The sequence below is a fragment of the Ixodes scapularis genome, unplaced genomic scaffold, assembly GCF_016920785.2.
Source record: "Ixodes scapularis isolate PalLabHiFi unplaced genomic scaffold, ASM1692078v2 PGA_scaffold2__306_contigs__length_199485367, whole genome shotgun sequence".
In the NCBI taxonomy this organism is placed as follows: domain Eukaryota; kingdom Metazoa; phylum Arthropoda; class Arachnida; order Ixodida; family Ixodidae; genus Ixodes; species Ixodes scapularis.
Window position 1 is genome coordinate 15,893,881 of NW_024609857.1, and position 25,970 is coordinate 15,919,850.

At 46.8% G+C, this 25,970-nt stretch overlaps 1 protein-coding gene across 2 annotated transcripts in view; it reads left to right on the top strand.

Annotated features, from left to right (window-relative positions):
* Positions 1-25,970, top strand: part of LOC8034021 (protein kinase C-binding protein 1) — a 60,286-nt gene that overhangs the window by 11,572 nt on the left and 22,744 nt on the right. Inside the window, exons 1-4 of one of the 2 annotated variants that reach the window (XM_029987620.4) lie at positions 19,795-20,004; positions 20,614-20,645; positions 23,426-23,487; positions 25,673-25,924. In XM_029987620.4, coding sequence (XP_029843480.2) covers positions 20,615-20,645; positions 23,426-23,487; positions 25,673-25,924 — 345 coding nt within the window. In that variant the 5' untranslated portion in view covers positions 19,795-20,004; position 20,614. Of the gene's footprint in view, positions 1-19,794; positions 20,005-20,613; positions 20,646-23,425; positions 23,488-25,672; positions 25,925-25,970 lie in introns of those variants that run through there. The other variant, XM_040211042.1, reaches the window with a different exon arrangement.

Here is a 25,970-nt window from a genome sequence, read left to right on the forward strand (position 1 = left end):
CTGGCTTGAGCCGGATAACAGCCGTGCGTGTCATCGACCCGCAGCCCATGACTCCTTCAACCCGCCACTTCTCAGTTCCTACGTCAATCACCTGGCCATACGGTGCAAGTGCCACCCTCACCTCGTCGTCGGGAACGTAATGAAGCAGCCAATGAATCTTGACTCGGACGTCCCTATTCGCCGGGTCCACGACGACGCATCGCCGTCCTTTGACAACGAGGTCGCCCGCAGCGATGATTTTCCGTTTACCCTCGGGTGACCTGAAGGTCACAGCCCAGACGTGGTTCATCTGGTATGCCCCTAAGGTAAGAACCTCGGGGAGCAGTGCCAGACGACTCAGGGTGTCGCGGAAGTCCTCCACACGGTACGGGCGTCCCCGGACATCGGCGTGAAGAAACACGGTGTTGAGCACCGTAGGTCCAGTTGGCAGAGGCGGCAAAATTATCTGATACTCCGAAGACGCAGAGTCATTCCTGTCACCGCGGCCCGACTGGGCCGCTATCGCTACTCCGGCGGAGCCTGCCATCCCACGTCCGCACTCGGTGAAAGCCAGAAGTGGAATCTGCTGAGCTACTGGGGCGCATCGAAAGTAGGGCATCTCTTTCCTTAGTAACAATTCAGCCGATAAACTGTAAGTTGGAAAGTTTGCTGCCGATTTTCCTGTAGCAAAAGCACTCCCGGGTCGAAGTCGGGATGCACCACGCATTGGCGACATTCTCACCTAGTAAAGAAATCGTACGCGCGCATATTCAACTCGAAGTAGACACGTCGCGCTTGACGTTTGCGCGAGCGATGTCTTCAGCCACAAGAAGGGAGCGACGGCTCGGCGACGTCTTCGTGCAAATCGGCTTGGTGGTCGGGCGTGTCGTACGGGATGAATACCAATTCTTTTGACCAGTCCCAAATTTCTCTTTTAAAGGCAGACAAAATTCGCCGGTACCGCGAACGACAGTTTGTCGTCCGCTGCCAACGCCGTCCGTGCGCGTCCCACGATACGCGAAACGACGCACGCACAGAATGCTTCCGGTTATCTGTGGAACGTTTTTTTCAATCAACGTATTTGCAGCTTTTTAGAAGCCACAAAAAAATGGTTCTCATATTTTTTTCTATTTTTAATATAGAGTGTGTGCCTTCAGTGACCCACGACTTTGATTAAATTTGGTGGTCGCATCGATACCTTAGAAAACGGCCCGTGACCGCGGAAAAGAGAGTGAGCGAGACTCGAACCGGCCAGTTCTTGATCGGCGGTTTTCGGGCGGAAAGAAACCGAATTTCGAGCCGCAAATTCTGTTCTAGGTAGTTGAGCTCTCATATGTCACGTACAACTAAAAACTTCAGCGAGCATAAATACCCTGTCAGTAGTTCAGTCAAGACGAGAAGTACATTGTTGCTCTTGAAACGTGTTCTCAGCATTCAGAAGCTGAGAAGAAACCAAAAATAAGAGCGCAGTTGTGACCTACCTGACATGGTTCCAAGCTCGTTCCGGAAAGCAAGTGCCGCACGTGTTTACTGCGCGTGACCGAGCCCTGAGCGCGCGCAAACGTAGCTCAAAGCGTGGGGACAATGTGAACAGTGCAGACCAGCGGCGTAGACTTTTTATTTCCCGGAGGGTGCAGGTTGAGAAGTTCTCGGGGGGGGGGGGGGGGGGGGGGGGGGGGGGTTGCACGCATAGCCGGTGTAGGACGCCGATCTCACTACCCCTCCGCTCCGACTACGGTAGTGGTTTTGGCGTACGCTAAAATCAATACCGTAGTCATTTCGGCGTACGCCATAGTCAATACCGTAGTCTTTTTCGCATACCCCAAACACACTACCCTTACGCCAAATTCAATACCTTGAATAACGTCGGCTGAGCAGGGGTTGAGCCTTTGGTTGAGCTCCGCATTTCGCTAAAACTGGCGGAAGTAACTTTCTGCAGCATAACACCCTGATTGTTTGTTGTTGTTTGTATGAGTAGGGTATGAGCGGCGGAACGCGCACGGCAGGCGTTAATTAATTGTGATTAGCGTTGATACGGCTGACGGCGCGCAGAGCTGAAGGGCACAAGCAAGGAAGCTTGGAGTGATTCTGTGTCGATGTGATTTGACATCGCTTCTTTCTGGTTCTTCGATCATGGTGCAAATGCAGGTGCCCGACTCCCGAGCGATTCGAAGGCAAGAGTGGTAGCCTGTCCGCTGGTCTTTCAATCGCATGCACTGTCGTCATTTTGGGCACAGCGGAAGAAAATAAGACGTTCACTATTTTAAATAGCGTGCGATCGGCCTGTCTGGGTTCTGGCGACACCGTTTCAGGCTGTAGATGAGAAAATTTAGCCACTACAGTACGACTGCTAGCCTGGGGTCTGTGCCTCACAACAGATCGAAACGGGTAGGGGTGGGGATCCCTGGCAGCGGGACCTTTCGCCGTACGAGCTGCGGTGCGCTAACACACTCGACTTCCGATACCCCCTTGGGTCACAGCGCTTGCTGAAAGAAGTTTGGATCGTTTTACGCAGATTTTGCAGTGCGTAGGTGAGACGCACAACAGCTACGTACTACGTCCTAGATGCCCAAACTGAGGCTCGCTACTTGTGCGCGGCTGTCGTGATCTGCAGCTGGGAACAGTATGCTCGCCATGAAAACGTTGCAGTGAGAAGTACGGAAAAGTAATACTATAAAAGTATAGTATCTAAAACTGGCTCACATTGTCACTGAACATATGGAAATAAAACTGATTAGGAATGCCGATCAGATGGGTGGGAATGTTATATAATGTGCTCAAGTTATGTGTGGCGTCACGTCGGCACAGGAATTCAAACTGGTTGCCCCCACCCCCGCTCCTAAATTCTTCCAATGCTGCTGGCACCTTTTTTATATATATATATATATATATATATATATATATTGTAACTTTAAAGGCTTTAAAGGTGTGTGTGTGTGTGTGTGTGTGGGGGGGGGGGGGGGGGGGGGGGGGGAGTACATGAGACATAATAAAACTGGTACATAAATACACTTGCTAAAAGAGTAATCGCAGCATTGCGAAACAAGACGGGGTTACCTATTGCCGGGCAGAACCAGGGTAATCACCGACTCACACCAAGCGTACCGGAGCTTCCAGTCGAGCTCGGTGTCCTGAAAAGCGCTGCAGGTGCTCAAAAACAAAAGACCCCCAAAGGAGCCCATAGAATTTGAATGGGTACCTGCCCCCTCCGTGGTAGAGGGCAACAAACTTCCTCACCAGCAGGCCCGTGCACTGACTTACCAGGCCACAGCCGTGGAAGAGGTGCAGGACCAACCCATGGTCACCTAATAGGAAATGCTAGTCGCATTCTACTGCAAAGAAAGGCGAAGACTGCCAGCCCCGCATCCTAAGTTAACGCTGGAGGAACAGGTAGCGTATAGGAAAATTCAATCGGGGTCCTTCCCCCACCCCCTTTTGCTCAGTCGCATATGTTCCTCACTCAATACAGTGGGAACTGCCCAGTATGCCAAGAGATAGGAGCCCTCTGCCACAACATACGTGAGTGTAAATTCAATCAAGACCACCCACACCCTTTCCCCTGTAGAGCAATGGGAGAACTTGCTGTCCAGCCCCGCCCTGAAGGATCAGCTTCAATTAATCAACAGGGGCCAGGCAGATAAGGCAGCATATAGTATCTCGTGAAAAGGGAAGCCCTTCCTTCCGGCACAGACCACCGTGCTGAAATGCTCAGAATAAAAGTTTATTCTCTCTCTCTCTCTGATTGGTTGAAGTAGTTTGCGATCCGAGATACGTGACATGGGTGATTTAGTCGAGACGATGCTCTTCAAGGAGGAAGTACGAGTGAGTTATGAAGCATTGGATTATAATAGAAAATTCTATGAAATGGGGTTAAGCATGATATATCTTGTGGCGCGACTTATACAGCGGGCATTTCAGTGCAGAGACACTAGTTCTTCGGTAATGGTCATTAAGAATCGACCCGGTCGTGCGATTTTGAACTGACTCAAGATGGTTAATGGGATAAATTTGATGATCATTCCGAATTGCTGCTGCATACTCCAACTTTGGTCCAACGTAAGTCTCGTATGCCATTTTCCGGAGATGAGATGGTGGCGCCTTCAGATTTCTTTTGGTGTACCCGAGAGTGCGCAAAGTCTCTGCTGAGTCTGTTTCAATGTGGTTATTCCAGGTTAAGTGATTAGGTAGTGTTGCACCAAAATATTTATAGATGGAGGCGGGCAGAGATGATTAGTCCAGAGCCAATGGAATACGAAAAATATGATGTTACATGTTTCCAAGTAAAGCAAAGTAATTTACATTTTGACATGTTTAATGACATTAGCCGTTTGGAGCACCAGGCATGAATCAGGTCAAGGTCACTCGGAAGATTCAAATGGTCATCAGACAAAGTAATTTTGCAATATAGGACACAATCGTAAGCGAAGAGACAGACTACAATTGATAAGTCGTTAATAAAAATAAGAAACAGTAGTGGACCTAGTAATGCCCCCTGTGGAACCCCAGATATAACGTTAGTAATATCTGACATATGGTTGTTAGCCACAGTGAACTGAGTGCGAGAAAAGAGAAAGTCACGAATCCAAGAAAGGACCAAAGGGTCAATACCCAGGATAGAAAGTTTTGAAATTAGATGACGATGGGGAACTCCTTCGAATGCCTTCGAGAAGTCAAGGAATACAGCATCGGTTTGGCCCTGCGAGTCAAGGTTAGTGATTAACTTGTGTTTGAGTTCAAAGAGTTGCGTCTCGCATGAAAAACCTCTTTGAAATCCATGTTGATGATTGTAAAAAATATGATATGAGATGGTAGTTTGAGTCCAGCACACGATCACCGCTTTTAAAGACCGGAATGACCTTCCCCAGCTTCCAGTCCAATGGTGTACTCCGTTCCACCTTCAGTCCAACTGTACGTCGGGAAAAAATCGCGTGACCTTTTGGTTGGCCAGAGCGACGCAGGGAGCTCAAGGTCACATGACACTCTCTCAACGCTGAATTGGCTGGGATAGCTCCTAGCATTTGCTGCGCTCGGACTGAAGGTGAAACGGAGTATAGGCAATCCTGCTGTGATGACTAAGAAAATATGAATCTGAGGAATTCACAGATATTACTTTGGTGTTGCTAAGAACTTTGGGGCTAATATTGTCTGGACCAGAAGATGATGAGAGTTTTAACCCTTCTATAAGTCAAAGCATTCTGGAAGCAGAAATGTTAGTTTCAATGGGGGCCATGGGCTCAAAACCAGAGCAAGGCAAACTTAATATATGATCAATGCTTTCGTTTGATAGTATGGAAGAGAAATACTTATTTAAAGCGGTAGTGCAATGTGGCTCACACGGGCGTTTACATTTTCATTCTTTAGTCGGATAGAGTCAGTATTATCTCTGGGTGAAAATACCTTCCAGAACTTCTGGGGGTTACTTAGCAGAATTCTTGCAGGTTCAAAGAAAATAACTTCTTTTTCGTCAACTTTACGCTCTGTACAAGATTTGAGACATGAAAAATAATCGTCCCAGACTTTGTTATTATTTACTCTTTTAGCTCTTTTATACATGCGCTTTTTGTTATTTATAATGATCGTGAAGTTTTATTGTACCAGGGGTTATGCCCGTCGCTGTTTACAATAACATTCGGAACACACTGCTGAGTTAGATTATTAAGTTTGTTCTTAAATAGTAACCAGTTTTCTTCCACCGATCTTGAACAAAGGTTTTCGACATACAACTGAGAGAACAATGACACGTTCCGATTTATGGTGACGTAGTAATCACCTTTGTTATAGCTCACGGATTGTTTGAACAGTTGGGCTCAGCGTCGGCACAGGGATAGATAACTCGATGATCAAGATGCCGTGGTCACTTAAGCCAGCAACACAGTTGACAGTTTTTATTATTTCTGGTGTGCTTGTAAGGGTACGGTCAAGAATATTGTCGCCACAGGTGGGTTGTTCAACAACTGGGGTGAGGTTAAAATTCAAACATGAAAAACTCTCGCGCAGCATTTGAGCTGCTCGTGGTAAGATGAACCCAGTCAATGTTTGGAAAATTTAAGTCGTCAAAGATTGCAAAGTCTCCTTTTGGGTAAAGACTCTAAATGTCGAGCAGTATGGTGCGCAAAGTGTCGCAGTGCTCAGAACCATTGTTCGGTGCCCGATAATACGATTGGCAGGAGATCAAACTATAAGGGGTACTTTATTTGAACTTGTTCCCACGGCCCGGTGTTTGCTACCACAGCATAACAAAGAAATTGAACCTAGTCATCAGTCGTGGGCACGTTAACAGCAAAAAGTAACAGTGTTACGGTTACAGTTACCTAGGGGGGAAAAGTAACGCTGTTACAGTGACTGTCACCGGCTTCAAAAAGTAAAATGTTACAGTTACTGCAAAAAGAGTAACGCCGTTACTTTCTCGTCACAGTACAAAAATTGGACTTAAGAAATCACAAACCAAAACAATATTATTTTATTTGTTGCACTATACAGTAAGAAGAAAGGTAAACTGAGAAATTAGAAAAATTTAAACCCAAAGGGTGTTTCTTTTTTTTGTGTGATTCGCCATTTCAGCATTTTGATGTGCATAATTTATTTGCAATAATTGATAAGCCAATGCTTTTGATGAGCGACATCGAAGATGACGCTCCAAAGGCCACTTTTTATACGACCAAAGCGCTGGTAAGAGCGAAGCGAAGCACTCGTATCCAGACCGTGCATGACAAGCAGTCTTGGGCAGTAACTTGCTACTAGTAATGCGTTACTGGTAACTAGAGTTACTTTTTGGTAACGAGTTATTCTTTACTGCTGGTAACTTGTAACTGTAAGACTGTTTCTTTTGTATTGGGTAACTGTAACTGTAACTCCACGCATTAAACAAACAAAAAATTGTCTGGTTTAGCACACGACTGAGAATCGAGTCAGCACGAAACCGGGAGATAAAGGAAGCAGCACCCACAGTGGTAGGGGCGGCGAACAATGTCCGTTTCACCAACGTTGTCTCACTCTTCTCATGTGGGGACCATCTGCAGGTGTCGGTGCTCGTGCAATATGTCTCTGAGTGTTCCCCCTCTCTCTTCGCCTTTGTAGGATGTGCGCTGTCATTCTTACACCCAGCGGGTCACCGTCTCCTCTTCCCTATTAGTTTTCAAGGAAGCCGTCCCCACATTGTGCAGAAAGCCGGCGCTTGTTTCACTTATTTGTTCTCTTCAGAGCCGCTCGAGTAAACACGAAGGCAGGTTCAAATGAAATATCCTTTTTCGTTGATAATCTCAAGAAACACCTCAATGGTTGGACACTTTGCTGTGGAACCACAGATGGCTTTTTGGACAGAGACCCCGCAGTGGTCGTCGTACATTCTCGTTGAGCACCAGAAGGCTTCACTTTGTCTCCTTTCCTGTATATTCTTTCGAAACTGTTTGACCCGCTACGTTCAGGCCTGCTTCCGAGTATATCCCGTGAGGTAATTATGCGATCATCCGTGTCCTCAGTCGTTTCGGGGTCAAAAATAAACAAAAACATTAACTGATGTGGGCCGATGACAATTTTGAAAAAACAGTTTATTCTAAGTTATAGTCATATGCAAATAGTGGATTTTGAGTTTGGAGCGAAAAATTTTGGCCAAATATTTTCAATTTGAACATTAAAAAGTTTTCCCATGATTTTCACTGCATTATATGCTTAGACGAGAACCCAGCTAAAATCGTGAAGGTTGTTCTACTTGTTCATTTATAAGGTAAGTTTAACTATCAAATATTTATGAACTGTGACCTCAGAAGGTCTGATGTCATGGGATGGCAGGTAAACGACGCATCTGATATAAAATAAATCCTATAGAGACAGCCAATCATACCTAATTGAGTGAATTTACAGATCTTGCCATATAAAATATTCTTTCTTTAATCTCGAGTTAAAAAGTGAAAGACGTTTACACACTCCCTGTCATGCCGAATTAGAGCGCAGCTCTTGAGGAGGAGGAGGGAAGTAGCGAAGGGAAGGTATACCCCTCCTCCCCCCTCACCTCCTTATCCTCCTCCTCTCCTCATTCTTGAATCTCCTCCGGGGGGGGCAGGGGGGGGGGGGTGTCTCGGAGGGGGTCACGTGACCTCGGGGGGGGGGGGGGGGGGGGGGGGGGGGGGGGGTCACATGCAGCCCTAGTGGTTAGTCCATGCTAAGTGTGAGGAAATCTAACATGCTGGGAGCTTGTATCCATTTAGCCAAAAAACCAATTACTTTTATCTAATTGGAGACGTTTGGCTAACAGCTAGGAGGGAGAGAGAGACAAATTTTATTTACAATGATGCTTCGTCCGCATTATCTGCATCTCATTAGCGGTCAAAAAGATGCTGGTAGTGAGGGCGGCAGCATGGTCTCTGCGACGTTGAGAATGTGTGACACTAACTGGGGCCATAGTGTCAGTTGTGCTTCCCGGGGTGGGGTGGTCCAGCTCTTCCAACTGACAGATGTGGAAGGCATGAGGAGGAAGGGGGTGAGGTATTATGAAGATGATTGTGCACGGGTACAGATCGGTTAGGGTAGGCATGCACTAGTTATTAGGCACATATTCCAAAAGCGCCGCAAAGCAATATTTAGCCGACATTTAAGCGTTTGCACGGTGCAGCTAGGCACATAGCCAGGATTTTGTTTCGGGTGGCGCCCGCCCATGACTAAATTCTGTATGAGGGGGAGGGGTGAGAGGTGGTCCCAGCAAAATGGAAGATTTCGGGGGGAGCCTGGGCACCATGGGTCTCTCTCCTGGCTACGTGCCACGGTGTATACATGAGTAAATCCTAGTGCTGCAGGGGGGAGGGGGTATTATTGTGTTGCGAGACTTGAAAAGTTTAAATTTGGTATACAAATCACTCCTTTTTATTATTCCGTATACACTGTGAAAACATTTCCTTGCCATTTGCATACTGTTTGGTATACACATCTAATATATTTGGTTAGAATATTTCTTAGGATAGTAGATCCCCAGCTAAAATTCTCATTAGATCCAATTGGAATTTTAGCTGGTTTTAACCGGAATCGATTGGTTTTAGTGGGTTCCAATCAGCACATTGGCCAATGGGTCTCATCAATTGGAATTTAATAATTCGGAGGCATCCGGTTTAGAGAAGCTCGTTTTAGCGAACGCCGTTTTACCGACCCCGGTTTATCGAATCCCTTGAGAACCCAGTTTAGAGAAGATGGCGATGAGCTTCCCCTTAGCGAATTCGGCTGCCATTTGGCAGGGATAAATTGGTTGTCTGAAAACCCAACTGGTACCAATTTTAAATTCCAATTGGAATCTAATGGGAATTGGGATGTCATATGCAAATTAACCTTCAGCACCAGCATCTTCTTTGCCAAGCATATTTTGTCCCTTCATCAGGGAAAGCAACCTACTGGTGCGATAGTTTCGTTTAACCGTGTCTTTCGTCTATTCTGGGTTCGGGGCAGCAAGTGAAAACAACCTGGGTCCGGACATTTCGTCGAACGCCGTTTCATCGAAGCCGTTTCATCGAACACCGTTTTATTGAATGCCGTTTCATCGAACACCGTTTCATCGAAGCCATTTCATTGAACGCCCTTTCATCGAGCGCCGTTACAGCCTGTAATATTTTTGTAATTTATTCTAATTTTTATACACGTCATCTAATTCTCCCTTTTTTAAATCACAGGGTGCAGTGACGAGATAAGTTCCATTGTGAACATATCCTGCTTCAAGAAGAAAGCCTCCATAAAACAATGACCCCACTCCATGTCACATAAAACAATTAAAAATGAGACAAAAAAAAAAAAAAAACAGAAAGCATGATGTGCTTTCTGAGAAGCGGGTAGTGTTTTATTGTCTGACAGCGTGTACGTGTAACCTTGGGTTATGTGAGGATCCGAAAGGGTTCTTGTCTTCTTCGGTGACAGAGTACAGCCAGGGCTTTACTATTGTCTGGTGCGGGTTGGCCTTCATAAGAAAGCGCCCTGAATATCATTCATAGGCGAAAGGGCCGGTGATAAAGTTAACAGTGAAGGGGAGGTGATTCCAGTCCAGGTGATAGCCCGGAACAACGTTGGCTGAAACTTTGTGCAGCTTTTGTCTCTGTATAGTTTGAAAACTAAAAAAAAAAAAAAAAAGCAGAAACGTTCAATTTGAGCATAAAGCTGATAATCAGCGTATCGTTATGTTTTATTTTGTGTGCTCTCCTGGCAGAGTATCGTAAGCGTGCTGCCCTGGCAGTTAAATGCTTTCCGTGAATAAACCTTCAACTAAACGTAAATGTGCAAACGAGCTGGTGTGAGTTGCACATTACTGAAACCCCCAGACTGCCGGTAAAAAAATGACACAGAAACCTAAAAGTGTTTGAAGTGTCGGTCCTTTACCTCCAGTGTCATGTTTTCTGTCGTGTACACGAGTAAAACTTTTCAATAAGTCGCATACCCATTTGTTTTTATTTCTTTTTATACCAATGGTTTTTATTTTTAGTAGTTTGACTCCACCTTAAACACAGTTTCACAAGTGACTACTTTTGTCTTAACAAATAAAGCACTGTTATGCCCCAAAACTCGATACAGAGAAATTCGATGAAACGGCCCTTAGCGATTCGATGAAACGGCGTTCGATGAAATGGCGTTCGATGAAATGTCCATTCATTCGGTGAAACGGCGTTCTATGAAACGGCGTTCGATGAAATGTCCGCTACCCAAAACAACCGCATCTCCACGTGCATGGTGAATGATGTTGATTGGGGCGAAGCTCTGGCGGTGCTTGTCTGCGTAGACGCTGAGCCGCAGCATGCCGAGCCTTTCGTTCGTTTTCATCCATGTCACGCTGCGGTCAAATGCTCAAATGATATAACCACGTTCCATACCACACATTCTCTTTCTGACATGGATGAAAACAAACGAAAGGCTCATGCTGCGGCTCAGCGTCTACGCAGACAAGCACCACCAGAGCTTCGCCCCAATCAACATCATCCACCACGTGGAGATGCGGTTGTTTTTTGCCCTACACGAGCACGGGAGCATGTGCTCACGTGCTCGTGAGCACGAGCACTTGACGCCGGACATCGGATGGACATACGGACATGGCTAGCCCCTAAGGAGCTTCGCCCGTAAAAAAAAGAAAAAGCGCGCTGTCCCACAAGCCCGTTGGCGAGACAGCGACCTTGGTCGGAAAAGCGTTATCTGTCCCCGCCTAAATGGAGACATCTGGTCACTTTATTGAAGGCTAAACATAAAACAGCGCAAAACAACGAGGACCAGCTCCACAGGACTAGTGCATCGTTCGTCCTGTGGTGTTTGTTCCTTTCCTTAGTCCTCTTTGTTTTGCGCTGTTGTACCTACATGACGTTTAACCAATCATAAACCTGAAATTTTTTTATCTACTGTAGTTGCCCTTGCAATTGCTTGAGCTCTTGTACCATCTGCTCAGCCTGTGAGTTGCCGATGATGAGACGCGCTGGTGACTCAGATATTCATGCAATAAATCATGGTAACTTAAAGAAGCTCCGTTGCCCAAACAAACCTTTATTAACACTTCAATTGTGTCTAACAAAGACCATAAATCCTTGATTACTACGCTCGACGACATGCTGCTATCTCAGCCATTAGGTGTATAACAACCTGAAATGCTTTTCAACACTGAACCAGTAAAGCCTATGTGAATTTCATTCCAGGATGTTGGCCATTCTCAATGTCAGTGTTTTTAGCTTGGCTTTCTGGTTGTTTGGCATTGAGTATGGGATCCAGACATAATGGTCCCGGACCTTATATGATCCCAGACAATATGGTCCCGGACAAAATGGTTCCCAAGTGCCAAGCCGCACAAAATGGTCCCATGTTGTTTTCGCTGCATTTTTCTTTTTTTTCTTGCTTTTCACAGGTTTGTAGATTGCATGTATTTATTTTTGGTAAACATTTGTGACATGAGCCATTGGTTATTTTAAAGTTACTTTTTAATTGCTTGGTCTTCACAGGTTTATGTTATTAAATGTATTCGCAAAATACTTATATTGCGAGCCGTTTGTCAATCTAGAGTTTATATTTTTCACGCATAATTTTCGCCATTTGTTCTACTTTTCGTGTGTTCAACTTGAGTTTCAACCAGTCTACCGAGAAATGCAACAGAAACTTCAAACAATCTGCATACAGTACAAACAATTGAGCCGTATCATGAATGACCCTCTGAAAGGCGTGGGGCCAAGTGCCGTTTCAAGATCGTAGACCTTTTGGACTGGATTGGGTTTTTATGGCGCAAGGGCTGCTGAGGCCAAACAGCATCAAAGAAGGGTAGACTTTTTGTGGGAACGTAATAAAACATGTCATGTGTTCAAAAGCATGTTTATTAAATTTCCATTCATATTTTCTAACATTGCATCAAAACATGCGGTATCTGCACGGTAGATTGCCTTTATTCCCCCTATGACGAATCGACATGTGACGAATAGACCGTTAAAAGTAATCGCTGCAGATATCAGTGACATTTTAGACAGTGCGTCAAATGTGTCGGAAATTTTACTCGGGACCATTTTGTCCAGGTTTGCGCTTGGGACCATATTGTTTGGGATCATATTGTCCGGGACGATATTGTCCGGGACCATTTTGTCTGGGACCATATTGTCCGGGACCATTTTGCCTGGGACCATTTTGTCTGGGACCATATTGTGCTACACCCATATATGCTATTTTCCCCAATTCCTGGCCATTAGATATATAGCTTCTGGCACAGGCTTTCATGGCGATGATTCTGAGGTATACGGAGTGCACCAGTCAGCGACCCAGACCGTGGATCCATTGGTATCACAACACATGATCCCTGCATTAAACAACATCATGTCACCAACACACTGATCTCACCAGCTATTGTGCACATGCTTGGTGACGTCATAACCGCTCACAGGGGACAGACGGCTGTGCACAAGACAGGTGGTGTCGTTTCGTGTACTGCACGCACAGGCCCACAGCAGGGTTATCGCGCGTGCAGGGGACTGCAGTTTTCAGAATGAATAGCGGCGGCAGCAGCGTAACAAAACCCTTGAATAGGTCAAAAATATCCTCTCTGGGGCCTCCGACATTTCTACTCTGAACTGCTTCAGACACGTGCGAAAGGGTGAAATTCTATGTGGTCTTTTCTGCCAGCTTCTGGAACATAATTAGAGTCTCCTGCAGGTCAAGAATAGCAGGAGAAGTCTCTGTCCCTCTCTCTCGACATTGGCGGAGCGAACACTGGAGAGAAGCAAACCACCTATCATGACAAGTAGAGGTGGTTTCCTCTTCTCCACTCTCATGCTATTCTTGACCTCCAACAGACTATAGCGCCCTTGTCAACGCTTGCAACATGAGCAGAACTGTGGGAGGGTTGGGCTCATCCTTGCCCGCAGGAAAGGCAGTCCGCTCAAAATGTCTGCGTTCAGATTCTTCAACGCACAGCTACAGGCAACACTGAATTTGCCTGCTGGCACCTGTCAGCATCATGGATCGTCTTGATCAGCTCGAGGCAAGGATGCCGAAAACCTCGTCCTCGGAGTTTTCGTGCAGCATGGACTCTGACAAACACTGTTCCAAGAGTCCGCAAAGAAAAAAAAGGTCCAAAGCACCTAGGAAGAGGGTTCCTGTTCAAGCTGAGTCAGCCGCAGACACTGCAGTCGCTGACCAACGTGACTGTCAGCTCGGTTTCTCAGCTGCGCACGGACATCATCGCCTGGTTTCACCAGATAAATTCCAGGTTCCAGACGTTTAAAGTTGCACCAGGTGAGGCCATCCTATTGATTGTATCCAAGCTACCATCTAAGGACTCCATGTAGATTATGTACCACCTCAAGACGGCCAAGCTAACAATGTAGGAGCAAATGAAGAAAGCTTTCCGTCGTCGTTACAACCTGGACAACGAAGCTGAGGCAAAACAAAAGATGTTCAGCACAAGTCAGCACTCGGGAGAGTCCTGCACCGACTCCGCCTTCCATTTACTGGAGCTCATCCATGAGTGCAGCTACCCAGAGACGAAGGCGAAAAAATGCAAGGTTATCCTGGCCACACTCTTCCACAAAGCACGAAAGCATGCTTCGACAGGCGCTTCGCTTCGTTGAATGAGTTGCTGGACTCTTTTCTTTGCTTTGACCAGGTTGTCTTCGGCCAACCAAAGACACCGGTTTTGGCTCTCGCTGCAGAGCGAGTGCAAGCTGCGCAGGGACAAAGAAAGCGCACTCCTTCCTGCTCTTGAAGCAGGGCCGGCCACCGCCTCATCGGAACGCTGACGACAGCAACCGTCACCAGCCCCCTTCTGCAACAGGGAAGCAAAAGAAGCAGCATGTGTCGCTTCAGCATGTGTCAAAAACTTCGCGGGACTTTCAATGTTCTTCGTCCCAATACCCTGAAGTTCGTCCGCTCCGTCTCATTTGTAAGAGACGCGGCCACTTTGTCACGTGATGCCGGCAAGAGCTGACCCAAGAATTCCTGGAATGGCAACGGCACTTTGAGTCTGTTGCATTTTTGACGGAGAAAAGTGAAAACCCGATGCCCCTACCGCCTGGAAGGTGTCATTAGTAGTTTGTTACATCACCTCTGGTGCTGCAGTGGGCATCAAGACAATGGACCTTTTCCATATACCGACGGCACCAGGCGGTGGCTGCACGAACTAAAAATCAAGGAAGTGACCTACCTGTGCTACCAATCGATAATGGGAGCTACGCTACCAGTTTCTTCGCTCTCTGAGCAGCGGCGCCTGCCCAAGGCAACTTTAAAGAGGGGCATCCGTGGCGTCCACCCAAACGTCGTGTTCTTCTTTCCGTCTACGTTCTTTTTTTGTGTAACACAATTATATATATGCTGCAGTTGTGTGTTCTACTCGCTGATATACAGCCTCCTTCCGAATTTCCTCGATTTTTTGTTCCGACTTCCGCCGCTTGGCATCGGGCGCTCGCGCGTGCGCAGAACGCTTCTCGGAAAGGTCCATCAAGCTCAGCAATGCGAACACTGACCACATTTTCCGTTGATTAAGCCTTTTTTTGCCGGGGGACTTCCGTCTCAGAACCTTGGAAAGTTGTCAACCCTCAGCACCAACGTTGATGACACATTTGACAGCGGTACGCAGCTCGGAAGGTGACCTCCAGACAAATCAAGCTTGCTCAAGAAAAGCAAGAAAGCGACTTTGACAGTGGCACATGTATGTTCTTTTTAAGGACTAGCTCGAGTTGTAGGAGAGCCCACTCATCAGAGTCAAGGCAACACTATGATTTACTGGCCCTCGCCAAATCGTGAGCCGGCTCTCTCCCGTGAACTACGAGCTTGAACTCGTGGACGGTACTGGCCACAATGTAGTGCATGTGGAGAAACTGAAGCCGGTCGTCAAATTTGTGCAGCCTCTACCTGGGGACTGAATTTTGTAAACTTTATAAGTTTTTTTTCTCATTTATCACGTCGTATGTATATCATTATTTAATCATGTGCATATTGCTCAATGCAGTATTTGTTTAATGTTTGTTGCATGGCAGCGTGATATCAGGTCGACACTTAAAACCCTTGGCACGTGACGAGCTGCAAGAGACATCGCTCTGAAGCGGCTCGTGCGAGCGCTCATGATCGAAATAAAAGAAGTAGTTTTGGCATGGTAGTTGATGACGTTGACATGTCTTTCCTGAGCACGGTGCCCATTTATCTTGATGACCGATCCAGATCGTCACAACAACATTACCCAGGTAGAATTCCATGATGGGTTTTCCTGCTAGGACTGTCTCCTTGCAGAGCTGAAAAATTGCAGCGGCAGCCGAAATTTTCAAGAGCATCCTTTTCACTCTGTGTCGTCCTTTGACGGTGTTTATGGTGAGCATATCTGCTGTCTCCACTGTCACACACAGCTAGTGGAATGCCTTGTGGCTGGGGCCTCTGCCGTGGTCTGCGTGGGGGTGGGTTGGGGCACAGCGAGTTTTCTTATCTTCCCCTCTGATTATTCATTGTTTCCATACGTGTATATGTGTTACCTTGTACTTACGACTACAGTTTGTTTATGTTTATACCTACTCAGCGGCGGGCTAGCAGGCGCACATGCGCAAGGGTATTAACCTTTCTGTCTAGCCTCGCACGCCGCTGAGTGGGCAAACTTTCTCGTGCAAATAAAAATTATTATTATTATTATTATTAGTGAGGTCCACTGTTGAAAAAACAGTGCCTCCAAGCACGCTCACCACAAAATTGGTTACAGCCCACATCAGATTTACCGCCAGTTTTTCAACAGCGTTCAGTGTTGTGTTGGCTCGATTATGCCTTAGCTTTGGAGCATCCGGAGTTCTGCCTCCACTGCGGTACACATTGCAAACGGAACAGGGCTAGCCTTCAAAAAACGCAGTGCTGCATCTTTTTTCAGATCCAGGTTCACCGACGGTTCTTTGTGCCTGCTCATCCCTGGGTGAAGAACTTCCTCATGTGTCAGCAACGCGTCATCTAGGGTCTTGCAGTAGAGTGCGACTAGTATTTCCTTTTAGGTCACCATGGGTTGGTCCTGCACCTCTTCCATGGCTGTGGCCCGGTAAGTCAGCGCACAGGCCTGCTGGTGAGCAAGTTTGTTGCCCTCTACCACGGAGTGGGCAGGTACCCATTTAAATTCTATGGGCTCCTTTGGGGGTCTTTTGTTTTTGAGCACCTGCAGCGCTTTTCAGGGCACCGAGCCCGACTGGAAGCTCCGGTATGCTTGGTGCGAGTCGGTGATTACCCTGGTTTTGCCCGGCAATAGGTAACCCCGTCTTGTTCCGCAATGCTTCGATTACTTTTTTAGCAAGTGTATTTATGTACCAGTTTTATTTCACACACACTTGTTCTCACTGTTTATATTACTCACCAGCCCAGTAGGTATCAGCCACCTGTCTGTTCATATGTTGATCTTTTGTATTTTTCATGTACTATCGTGGACACTGTTAGCTATAACACGGCAGCGGCGGCCATCCCGTACCCCCAGCGCCCCATAGCAGGCGCTGTCCGAAACTCCGCGCATGCGCCGTGCGGCGGACTCGCTCTTCCCTTTTGCGAGCACACCCTCGCTTTACCGTCTGCTAAGCGCAGAGCAGGCGATGCTACAGTGCTGCTCGTCTGGTACCCTCGCTATAGCGAACTGGTCTCAAACTCATTTTCAACCGGCAATTTGTATTGGGGCAGATTGCAGAGTCATTAAAGCATAACTCCTGTTTAAGATTTTTTTTTTTTTTTGTCAGAAACAGCATTTTTATTGATATGCGTTCGCAAACCAGTATGAGCGCAGCAGGTGCGATACAGAAATAGACTGTTATACTCCATTTCACCTTAAGTCCGACCGCAGCGTACGCTTCAAAACGACAGAGCCAATCAAATAGCAACAAAGGTGCAACGTCACGGAGTGCATCCCCGGGGGACCCAATAAAGTGCAAAAAGTGCTTTTGTCGCTGCTTGGTGGGTCATATCGTCTCGTAGCGTCCGCAGCACTTAGACCTAAAGTGAAACGGATGATAACTGCAAGTTTGTCTCATAAAAAATTTTAATCTACCGTGATGTTACATTTAGTATACGATGATTATCCTCAGCCAGTGGAGTCAGGGAATCAACCGTGGGCACCTCATACGCGGTGGTTCGCTGAACCATGTTCAGCGAAAATTGGCGAGCGCTGTGGCGTCGTCTGCTCTGTGCCTAGCAGACGACAAAGCGAGGGTGTGCTCGCAGGCGGGAAGAGCGAGTACGCCACACGGCGCATGCGCGGAGTTTCGGACGGCGCCTGCTATGGGGCGCTGAAGGTACGGGGCGGCCGCCGCTGTCGTGTTATAGCTAACAGTGTCCACGATAGTACTTCCCCCCCCCCACACACACACACACACTCCTTATGTAATGCTCCTGTTGGGGCCTTTAAAGTTACAATAAATAAATATATATATATATATATATATATGTATATATATATATATATATATATATAAAAAGCTGCCAGCAGCATTGGAAGAATTTAGGAGCGGGGGTGGGGGCAACCAGTTTGAATTCCTGTGCCGACGTGACGCCACACATAACTTGAGCACATTATATAACATTCCCACCCATCTGATCGGCATTCCTAATCAGTTTTATTTCCATATGTTCAGTGACAATGTGAGCCAGTTTTAGATACTATACTTTTATAGTATTACTTTTCCGTACTTCTCACTGCAACGTTTTCATGGCGAGCATACTGTTCCCAGCTGCACATCACGACAGCCGCGCACAAGTAGCGAGCCTCAGTTTGGGCATCTAGGACGTAGTACGTAGCTGTTGCGCGTCTCGTACGCACTGCAAAATCTGCGTAAAACGATCCAAACTTCTTTCAGCAAGCGCTGTGACCCAAGGGGGTATCGGAAGTCGAGTGTGTTAGCGCACCGCAGCTCGTACGGCGAAAGGTCCCGCTGCCAGGGATCCCCACCCCTACCCGTTTCGATCTGTTGTGAGGCACAGACCCCAGGCTAGCAGTCGTACTGTAGTGGCTAAATTTTCTCATCTACAGCCTGAAACGGTGTCGCCAGAACCCAGACAGGCCGATCGCACGCTATTTAAAATAGTGAACGTCTTATTTTCTTCCGTTGTGCCCAAAATGACGACAGTGCACGCGATTGAAAGACCAGCGGACAGGCTACCACTCTTGCCTTCGAATCGCTCGGGAGTCGGGCACCTGCATTTGCACCATGATCGAAGAACCAGAAAGAAGCGATGTCAAATCACATCGACACAGAATCACTCCAAGCTTCCTTGCTTGTGCCCTTCAGCTCTGCGCGCCGTCAGCCGTATCAACGCTAATCACAATTAATTAACGCCTGCCGCGCGCGTTCCGCCGCTCATACCCTACTCATACAAACAACAACAGACAATCAGGGTGTTATGCTGCAGAAAGTTACTTCCGCCAGTTTTAGCGAAATGCGGAGCTCAACCAAAGGCTCAACCCCTGCTCAGCCGACGTTATTCAAGGTATTGAATTTGGCGTAAGGGTAGTGTGTTTGGGGTATGCGAAAAAGACTACGGTATTGACTATGGCGTACGCCGAAATGACTACGGTATTGATTTTGGCGTACGCCAAAACCACTACCGTAGTCGGAGCGGAGGGGTAGTGAGATCGGCGTCCTACACCGGCATAGCATTACTGGACGCTGGATCAAACCCGTTTCTGGACCGCGAGTGCCGCAAGTTACAAATACAGTCGTCAGAGTAAAGTAAACCGCTGATCCAGAGGCACATACGGTTTCACGCACATTGCATTCGCAAAACACATCCGCACGGCGTCGACTCTTGATCGGTATCCAAGCATGCGAAGGCACAGAGACATAGCACTTCGGCATGCCCAGAAAGTTTTGAACGCCGCGAGACCGGCAAAACTTGCTTTCGACGAGTTATTCATTTTTTCTGCCGCACTGCGCTTTCGTTAAAATTTCCACGTGTTTTCAACGGCAAGCTTCACGGCTTACACAAGTTTTTAGAAAAACGTCTTGGGTGGATGGCGACGAACAAGTAGAGAATATGTCTTTAGCACGCTGCCGCCGGCCTCTGCAGCGCTAGCAAAACAAAATTTTTCTACATGCAAGATGGCCGTCCGATGGGCGCACTCACGGAGCGTGGATGCGCAATCCAGCAATGATCAGTAGGTACAGCCAACGCCGCCAACGCGGTAGGTACAACAGATTATATCAGCAAAAACAACACTTTACTAAAATTATATTATACCCAGAGAGAGCTTTGATACAAGCATATACGGCTCTGGATACAAGCAGCTTTTTACGGAGCGTTTTCAACGTTGAATTTTGACTTCTTATTTGGGCCTTCGTCCTCGGACAACAGCAGTGCCATCGGCACCGCGTCGCGGTTACGAGCGCCATCTAGTTCACAAATTCTCCACGATTTCTCTGTATGTTTTTTGTTTGTTAGTGGCGTGCTCCAATAAGCTCTTCAAAAAGTGGAATAATTAACTCCTTCCTCAATGAACAGTACTTCCTGACAGTGTTAAACTCGACGCTTCCGTTTCTGACACACAAGAGCGCGTACACATTCTCTATTTTTTTGGAACTATGTACAGCCGACCATTCGTCTCAGGTATTCCATTTTTTTTCTTCACATGGTGCGATTTGCGGTTCTGCGTAAAGATTCCAGAGTACACAGTGGATCTCGTTAAGGTAAAACATAGGTTGCGTGCAAGGCGCACGTTTTTTCACAACAACGTTAGCTACACTTTCGACCAACAGCAGCGTGTGATCGGTACGCAAGTTAACCTTCGCTTTGGCGATTTTGCATTTTTTGTGTTCGATGTGTTCTTTCTCGCATGAGACAGTTACTAATAGAATCTAAGCTATCCACGTATGGTTTTCTTGGACAAACCAGACGCAATCGTCACACTTAAAATGTTACTTCGCGGTGTTGTTTTGGGGCTTTTCATCAAGTTAACCTTGGAGTAGTAGCAAAGTAGTCTTGGGGGAGTTTCTCTGAAGTGAATTTGGCGATCCACGCCTTCGTCAAAGAAAAGAAAACCACGTTTGTTTCCCTCTTCACCTTTGTGTTTCATGACGCACTTTGCCCGTAGGACTGTTTATTTCGAATCCCAGATGTGTATGGTCTAATCGTGCCCAATGTGAGGCGCAGTTGCAACTTTTACACGCGAAGTTTGTGCATCCCATCTCAAACTGGTCATTTTTCTTACAAATGCAGGATGAACTCCGAAGACCAATCTCGCATCAAAGGTATTCCTTGGTTTTTTTGTTTCTAGCACACACAAAAAGATTTGTTTTGTTCAAAACTTTCCTTGTTTCTTTGACAAGCTGTTAACTCCAGAAATCTACAGGATAGCTGATAGTGTGAGCTTCTACCAAATGTTTCAGTGCAGGAAAACACATCTTTATTGGCTCTACATTGGATGCAGTAAAAGAGCACGAACAGACCGGTCATGGTTAGCACGCTAAACTCGGTTTCACCTATAACCACAGTAAAAAAGGTAGGCTTCTCGTGGAGCGTTATTAATTTTCCTCTTTATGCTGAGAATTGAGATATATGTAGGTGCATGTTTAGATCAGATATATGTTACCTTATCAAGACATACACATTTAAAATGCCAAAAACATTGCTTCTGCTTCTGACAACCAAATCTTGTAAAACATACTTCGTGCAGCGCATGAACATTGAGCAAAACTCCCTCTTGAGGTGACAATGGGCATATTTTGTTAGCTGGCGTGTGATGTCAAGCAGTGTAGTAGAGGGTATTTCGGCTTATTTGTTTCTTGCTTACGTTTCAATAGTGGCTGATGTACACTTCTTATTGCCAAACCAGCAATGTGCTAGATGCGGTGACCAGTGGCGTAGTTGGAAATTGTTTTCGGGGGGGGGGGGGGGGGGGGGCGGGCTGCTGAGGTGGCTGGGATGTCCCTGGGGTGCAGACAAAAAAGGGAGGGAGGGAGCTGTATGTGCACATTATAGACCTTTGCAAAAAGAGCGCTCTGGCCGCCGCCATTTTGTGAATCGAGCGACCCCTATCAGTCAGAAATGTCTGGCACCCGCCTGAGCTGTGGAAACCCGGTCAGCATGACTCCCCACCTGCATTTTGCATTCGGAGTTCGGTTGCTTTTCTTTGAAGTTTTTATTTTATTCCCCTGTTTAGGATGCTTACCCTTTGTATGTTATCTTCCACTGTGAGAACCAGGGAATACCAGGGCTTGTAGCCTGCTCGACCTTCGCAGGAAACAAACGAAGAGAGCGAACGTCAAGCAGCCCACGACGCAGGCAGTTCGACGTGCTTGGAGGATTATTTCCGTCGAAATAATCTCCGAAAAGCCTTCCAGGCTGTGTTTCCGGTCTTCGCAAAAATTAGCTGATAGGGTCGGGTCCGGGGTGTGCAAAAAAGGAGCTCTCTTCTACATGTTCCCAAAAACACGCCGGATTCCGTTCAATCGTCTTGAAGTGACTATCGTCTACATTGTATATTGGATATGCTATTGGATATGCTGTGTTGTTTGAGACCTTTCTCAAATCCTGTTTGGATAACGCGGCACCGTGGGGTACGTACAATATATTTTTTGTCCGATTGATGAGACTCACTGAATTTCATGTTATGGGCGGGGAATATTCATGCAGTACGAATATCCTGTGTGGTCAAATATTTTGACCTTTATAGATTGACACGGCTGAGTGTACGGTGCCGTAAAACGAACATAAAATGAAACAAACATTCCAGTTGCATTTGTTCTGTCGTGCACGGACTCACCAAAACAGCTTTCATTTCTTTGTTTTTGTTCCCAAAAATAGAGCACTGATTTCTTAAAGACTTCTATAAATTATGTTCGCCACAGAACACAAGATAAAAAAGAAAACGCGGCAATTCAGCCGCCACCAGCGTCCGGAATTGTGCCTACGCAGGCTGCCACAGCCCACTGACGAGAAACTCCACAGCTCAGCGCAGTCGGGCAACACTGACGTACACTCTCAAAACCCGGGACACGCGCTGTAAATCGCTTTGTTCGAGACTGCCGCTGGAAATGTCTATAGGGTCGGCTGGATTTCAGAGGGGCTGAAGCCCCAAACCCCCCCCCCCCCCTTGCTACACCACTGGCGGGGACCCCTCTGCTGATTGTGTGTAAAAATCCTCAGTTTTTGAAATCGTGGTTCTAGAGGTTCTGAAATGAAAACACATGTTCGTGTTTCATGTACTCACAAACGAACATGACACGGTTTCAGGCAAAAGGCTCATGCTGGTGTTGATGGTGTGCACGTGCATTTTCTGCCCAAACACCTCGAAGCGTTGATTTCTGAGGAAAAGATTGATTACATTCACGTTGGCCACCTTTTGTCAATGTTTCGTCTAAATTGTAAGAGCAGAGAGTAATGGCAACCACGCAGAAAAGCTTACGCCATGTCACGGTCCTTAAATGTTGCCAGTCGAGCGACTTCCTTTTATATTTCGGAAGAGCTTTCCCTAGGGACAAACTGAAGCAAAAAAGGCACAATGAAGTCCCCCTTCATTGTGCCTTGCTAATAATCAGTTGGGGCGATGAACCTACTAAAAGAACTAAACATATCTATATTCACTTTAAAAGTTTGTTGAGTTTTCAAAAAGGATTTTTAGATTTTCCTGCGTTTGAAGAGACATCTTATCGTTGGCACCTATGTTGGTGTCGTCAGAAGTGTCTATAAAGTTGTCAACGCACGCAGCATGCCACTGGTGAGGGCTGCCGCATGTAGGCAAAGCCTAACAATCCTGGCAAGCAGATGCTGAGAAGGAGAATAGAGGATTGGCGCCATCGACCGGCGGCAACCTGTAGCTATTAATAGTATTGAAATGCTTTCTGACCCGACACACGAGTAATTTATGCTCATTTCGTACTAAATAGATTTTGAAAACATCTCGACAGGTCTTACTTGGTTTTGACATCTGAGGGCCGTGACTGCAGCGAGCACATTTTCATAGGTTGTGTCACTGTGAAGCACCAGTATTGGAAGGTGAAGGCAAGGTGTTTTATTGGCATACATGCAGGCAAAAAGAAAGCGGCCCCCAGTACGGGGACCCCAGATGCCAAGAAAGTCAAGCTAGCAAAGGTAAGGAAAGGTTTTTTTTAATTTGTTTTTGCAAAACAGTTTGATATAAACCTATACAAGCCTGTCATTACTTTTTCAACAACTACCAATTCGTTTTTATCCTGCACATGCTGCAAACTATTGGATGCATCATAATATAAATCCTTGACATATTCTCTCGAGTCAGAAAAGGCTTAATGTTATGAATGTCTTTGATCGGAATGTGTCTGGTGCTCCTCCGAGGCGGCAATGTATCGGATGGTTTATAGAGGCGACTTAGAACCTCTGAGAATGTACCCTATTTTCTAGTCTATAGGTCGCACAGAGTTACAGAGCGCCGCTAAGGATGGCGCACAAAGCTGTTTCTGCAGACCTACGCCGCCACCATTCAGATTTCCTTGCGGCCGCCGGAAGAGTCATTGGCAAATGCTCTGCCGTTCCTCCTTTGTTGTAGATGTCAAAACGGCCTACGCCTTGCACAGTTAACGTCCACATGTATTAAAAACGCGCGCATAGACGCCTGTTTGCACACCTGTGTTTATTGCGACCGAGTTCTCGTGTTCTTTTACGACATGAAGGCAAGCTGGCATCATCTATAAAGCAACCCTAGAACTGCCTTTCGCTAGAGCTAAGGTGTTGCCGCATTTGCGAGAGCAAAGGTATGTATGTACCATCTATGAGAAATGGTTGTTTATAACGCTGTCAAAAGATTTTGGAGACAAAAAGTAAAGAGCGGTGTGCAAAAAAAAAAGGGAAACGTACGGAAATGTTAAGTGTTTCATGGCTGCGTGCATGATTAAACGGGAAGGATCCTACCCTTATGCAAGTGTGCCCGCTAGCTCGTGAGATTTTAAGGCACACGATCGTAAGCAATCGCGTGCGTGTGAATCGTCCTTAATGGGGCACTGGAGTGCTTTTTGTAGAAGCTTGTTTTTGATGGTATATTGTTTGTCGGGCTTTAGTCAATAAAAATGGCTGGTTCTAGATGGCAAGACGTCCTACTAAACTTACAGCAATCGAAATACGCGGGCGGTATTTTCTCTAGATGGTCCATGCTCAGGTACCAACCACCTCCTTGAAATTTGCCGATTGAAAGCGGTCAATTGCGTGGAGATTCCAAACGTTGCTATTATTGCTCTTTTTAGGTGCATTGTGGACTATACTGTGACAAAAGCATAAAATATTTGGGTGTAGGAGACGGACGTAATACGGCAGTTATTGTTTGAAAACGCTAGAGTAACGGTGTAGGCTCTGCTTGCAGAGCCAGAGTATCGTATTCCTTTTCCTTTCGCTGCCAACTTCGTATTTGCGGAGAAGCGGTCACGTGCGCCGCGCTGGATACCATCTTTGTGCGGGAAAGCGACCTTGTAGGTGCGAAGTTTCGGGTGTAGCATGTTTCTCGCTTTTCGTTTGTGAAATATACATTCGGCACTAAGATTGAATGAACTGGAAGGTAGCTTGACCATAGAACATTGTGTCTAGCCGCTGGGTACAGTAAAATCGCCTTGTTTTATAACAGGAGTGACGTTTTAAAACATGTTACTAAAGTGTGCTAAGCAGACGATGCGGAGGAGCGTCACGTTGCTATCACCTGCGCCTGCGGCACTCGCGGAGTGATATGCAACTGGCATATCCGAGCATTTCCGACCAGACAACAGCGCGCGGCTACGGTTTGTGAACAGGCAACATTTTCATTGGCTACTACGTTCTGACGAGGGCTCAGAGAGAAACACAAAACAAATGAAGGGACAGCGGCGCAGAGGTGGCGTGTCGCCCCACTATATGTTCCTTGATCTGCATGCCGCCTCCCAGTCACGCCATCCGTGCCTCTGGGTCTTCTGCAGAAGCGACCGTCACTTCTGCAGGAGACCTGCTCCGTAAGCGGAGCATATGTAGTTACTCTAGAAAACGCCATCCGACGGCACCGCCTGGTGTTTGCTCCAAGGTGCAGAAAGAAGGGTGTGTCACAACCTTTGATAAGGTTTTTAATAGGTAATTTGGCCGCCCATAAGTGTACTTTCTGGTTTTTTACGATGCTTAGAGCCCATAGATTGCAATATATATAGACAATGTCAGAATCCACTCAAGAGCCCCTTTAGGTCGCACCTTCGTAAAAAACGCACCCGCGGAAATTTTGAAAAAAAAGCTGCGACTTCTCTAGTGGAAAACATGCTATGCATTCCCTTTTGCCCGGTGGTGGCGTCAGGGAGTGGACCGCTTCTGCTGGATCTGCCACCGGGAACCGGCCTCCCTCTGGTGCAACACGTGTCCGCGGAGCTACCATGCGTCCTGCGTCAACCTCAAGGTCAAGTCGCTCAACGAGTGGGTGTGCCCCGAGTGCGTGCGTGTCATGTCTGCGGAGAACGTGGACACGCGCCCCTCCTCGCTGTCGCTCATCTCCGTGGACGAGTTCTGCAGCCTGCTGCAGTATGCCCTGCAGAGACTCAAGCAACACACCGTGAGTAGTCCTGCCCCAATGTTCGCATTCTGTAGTCGGATACAAG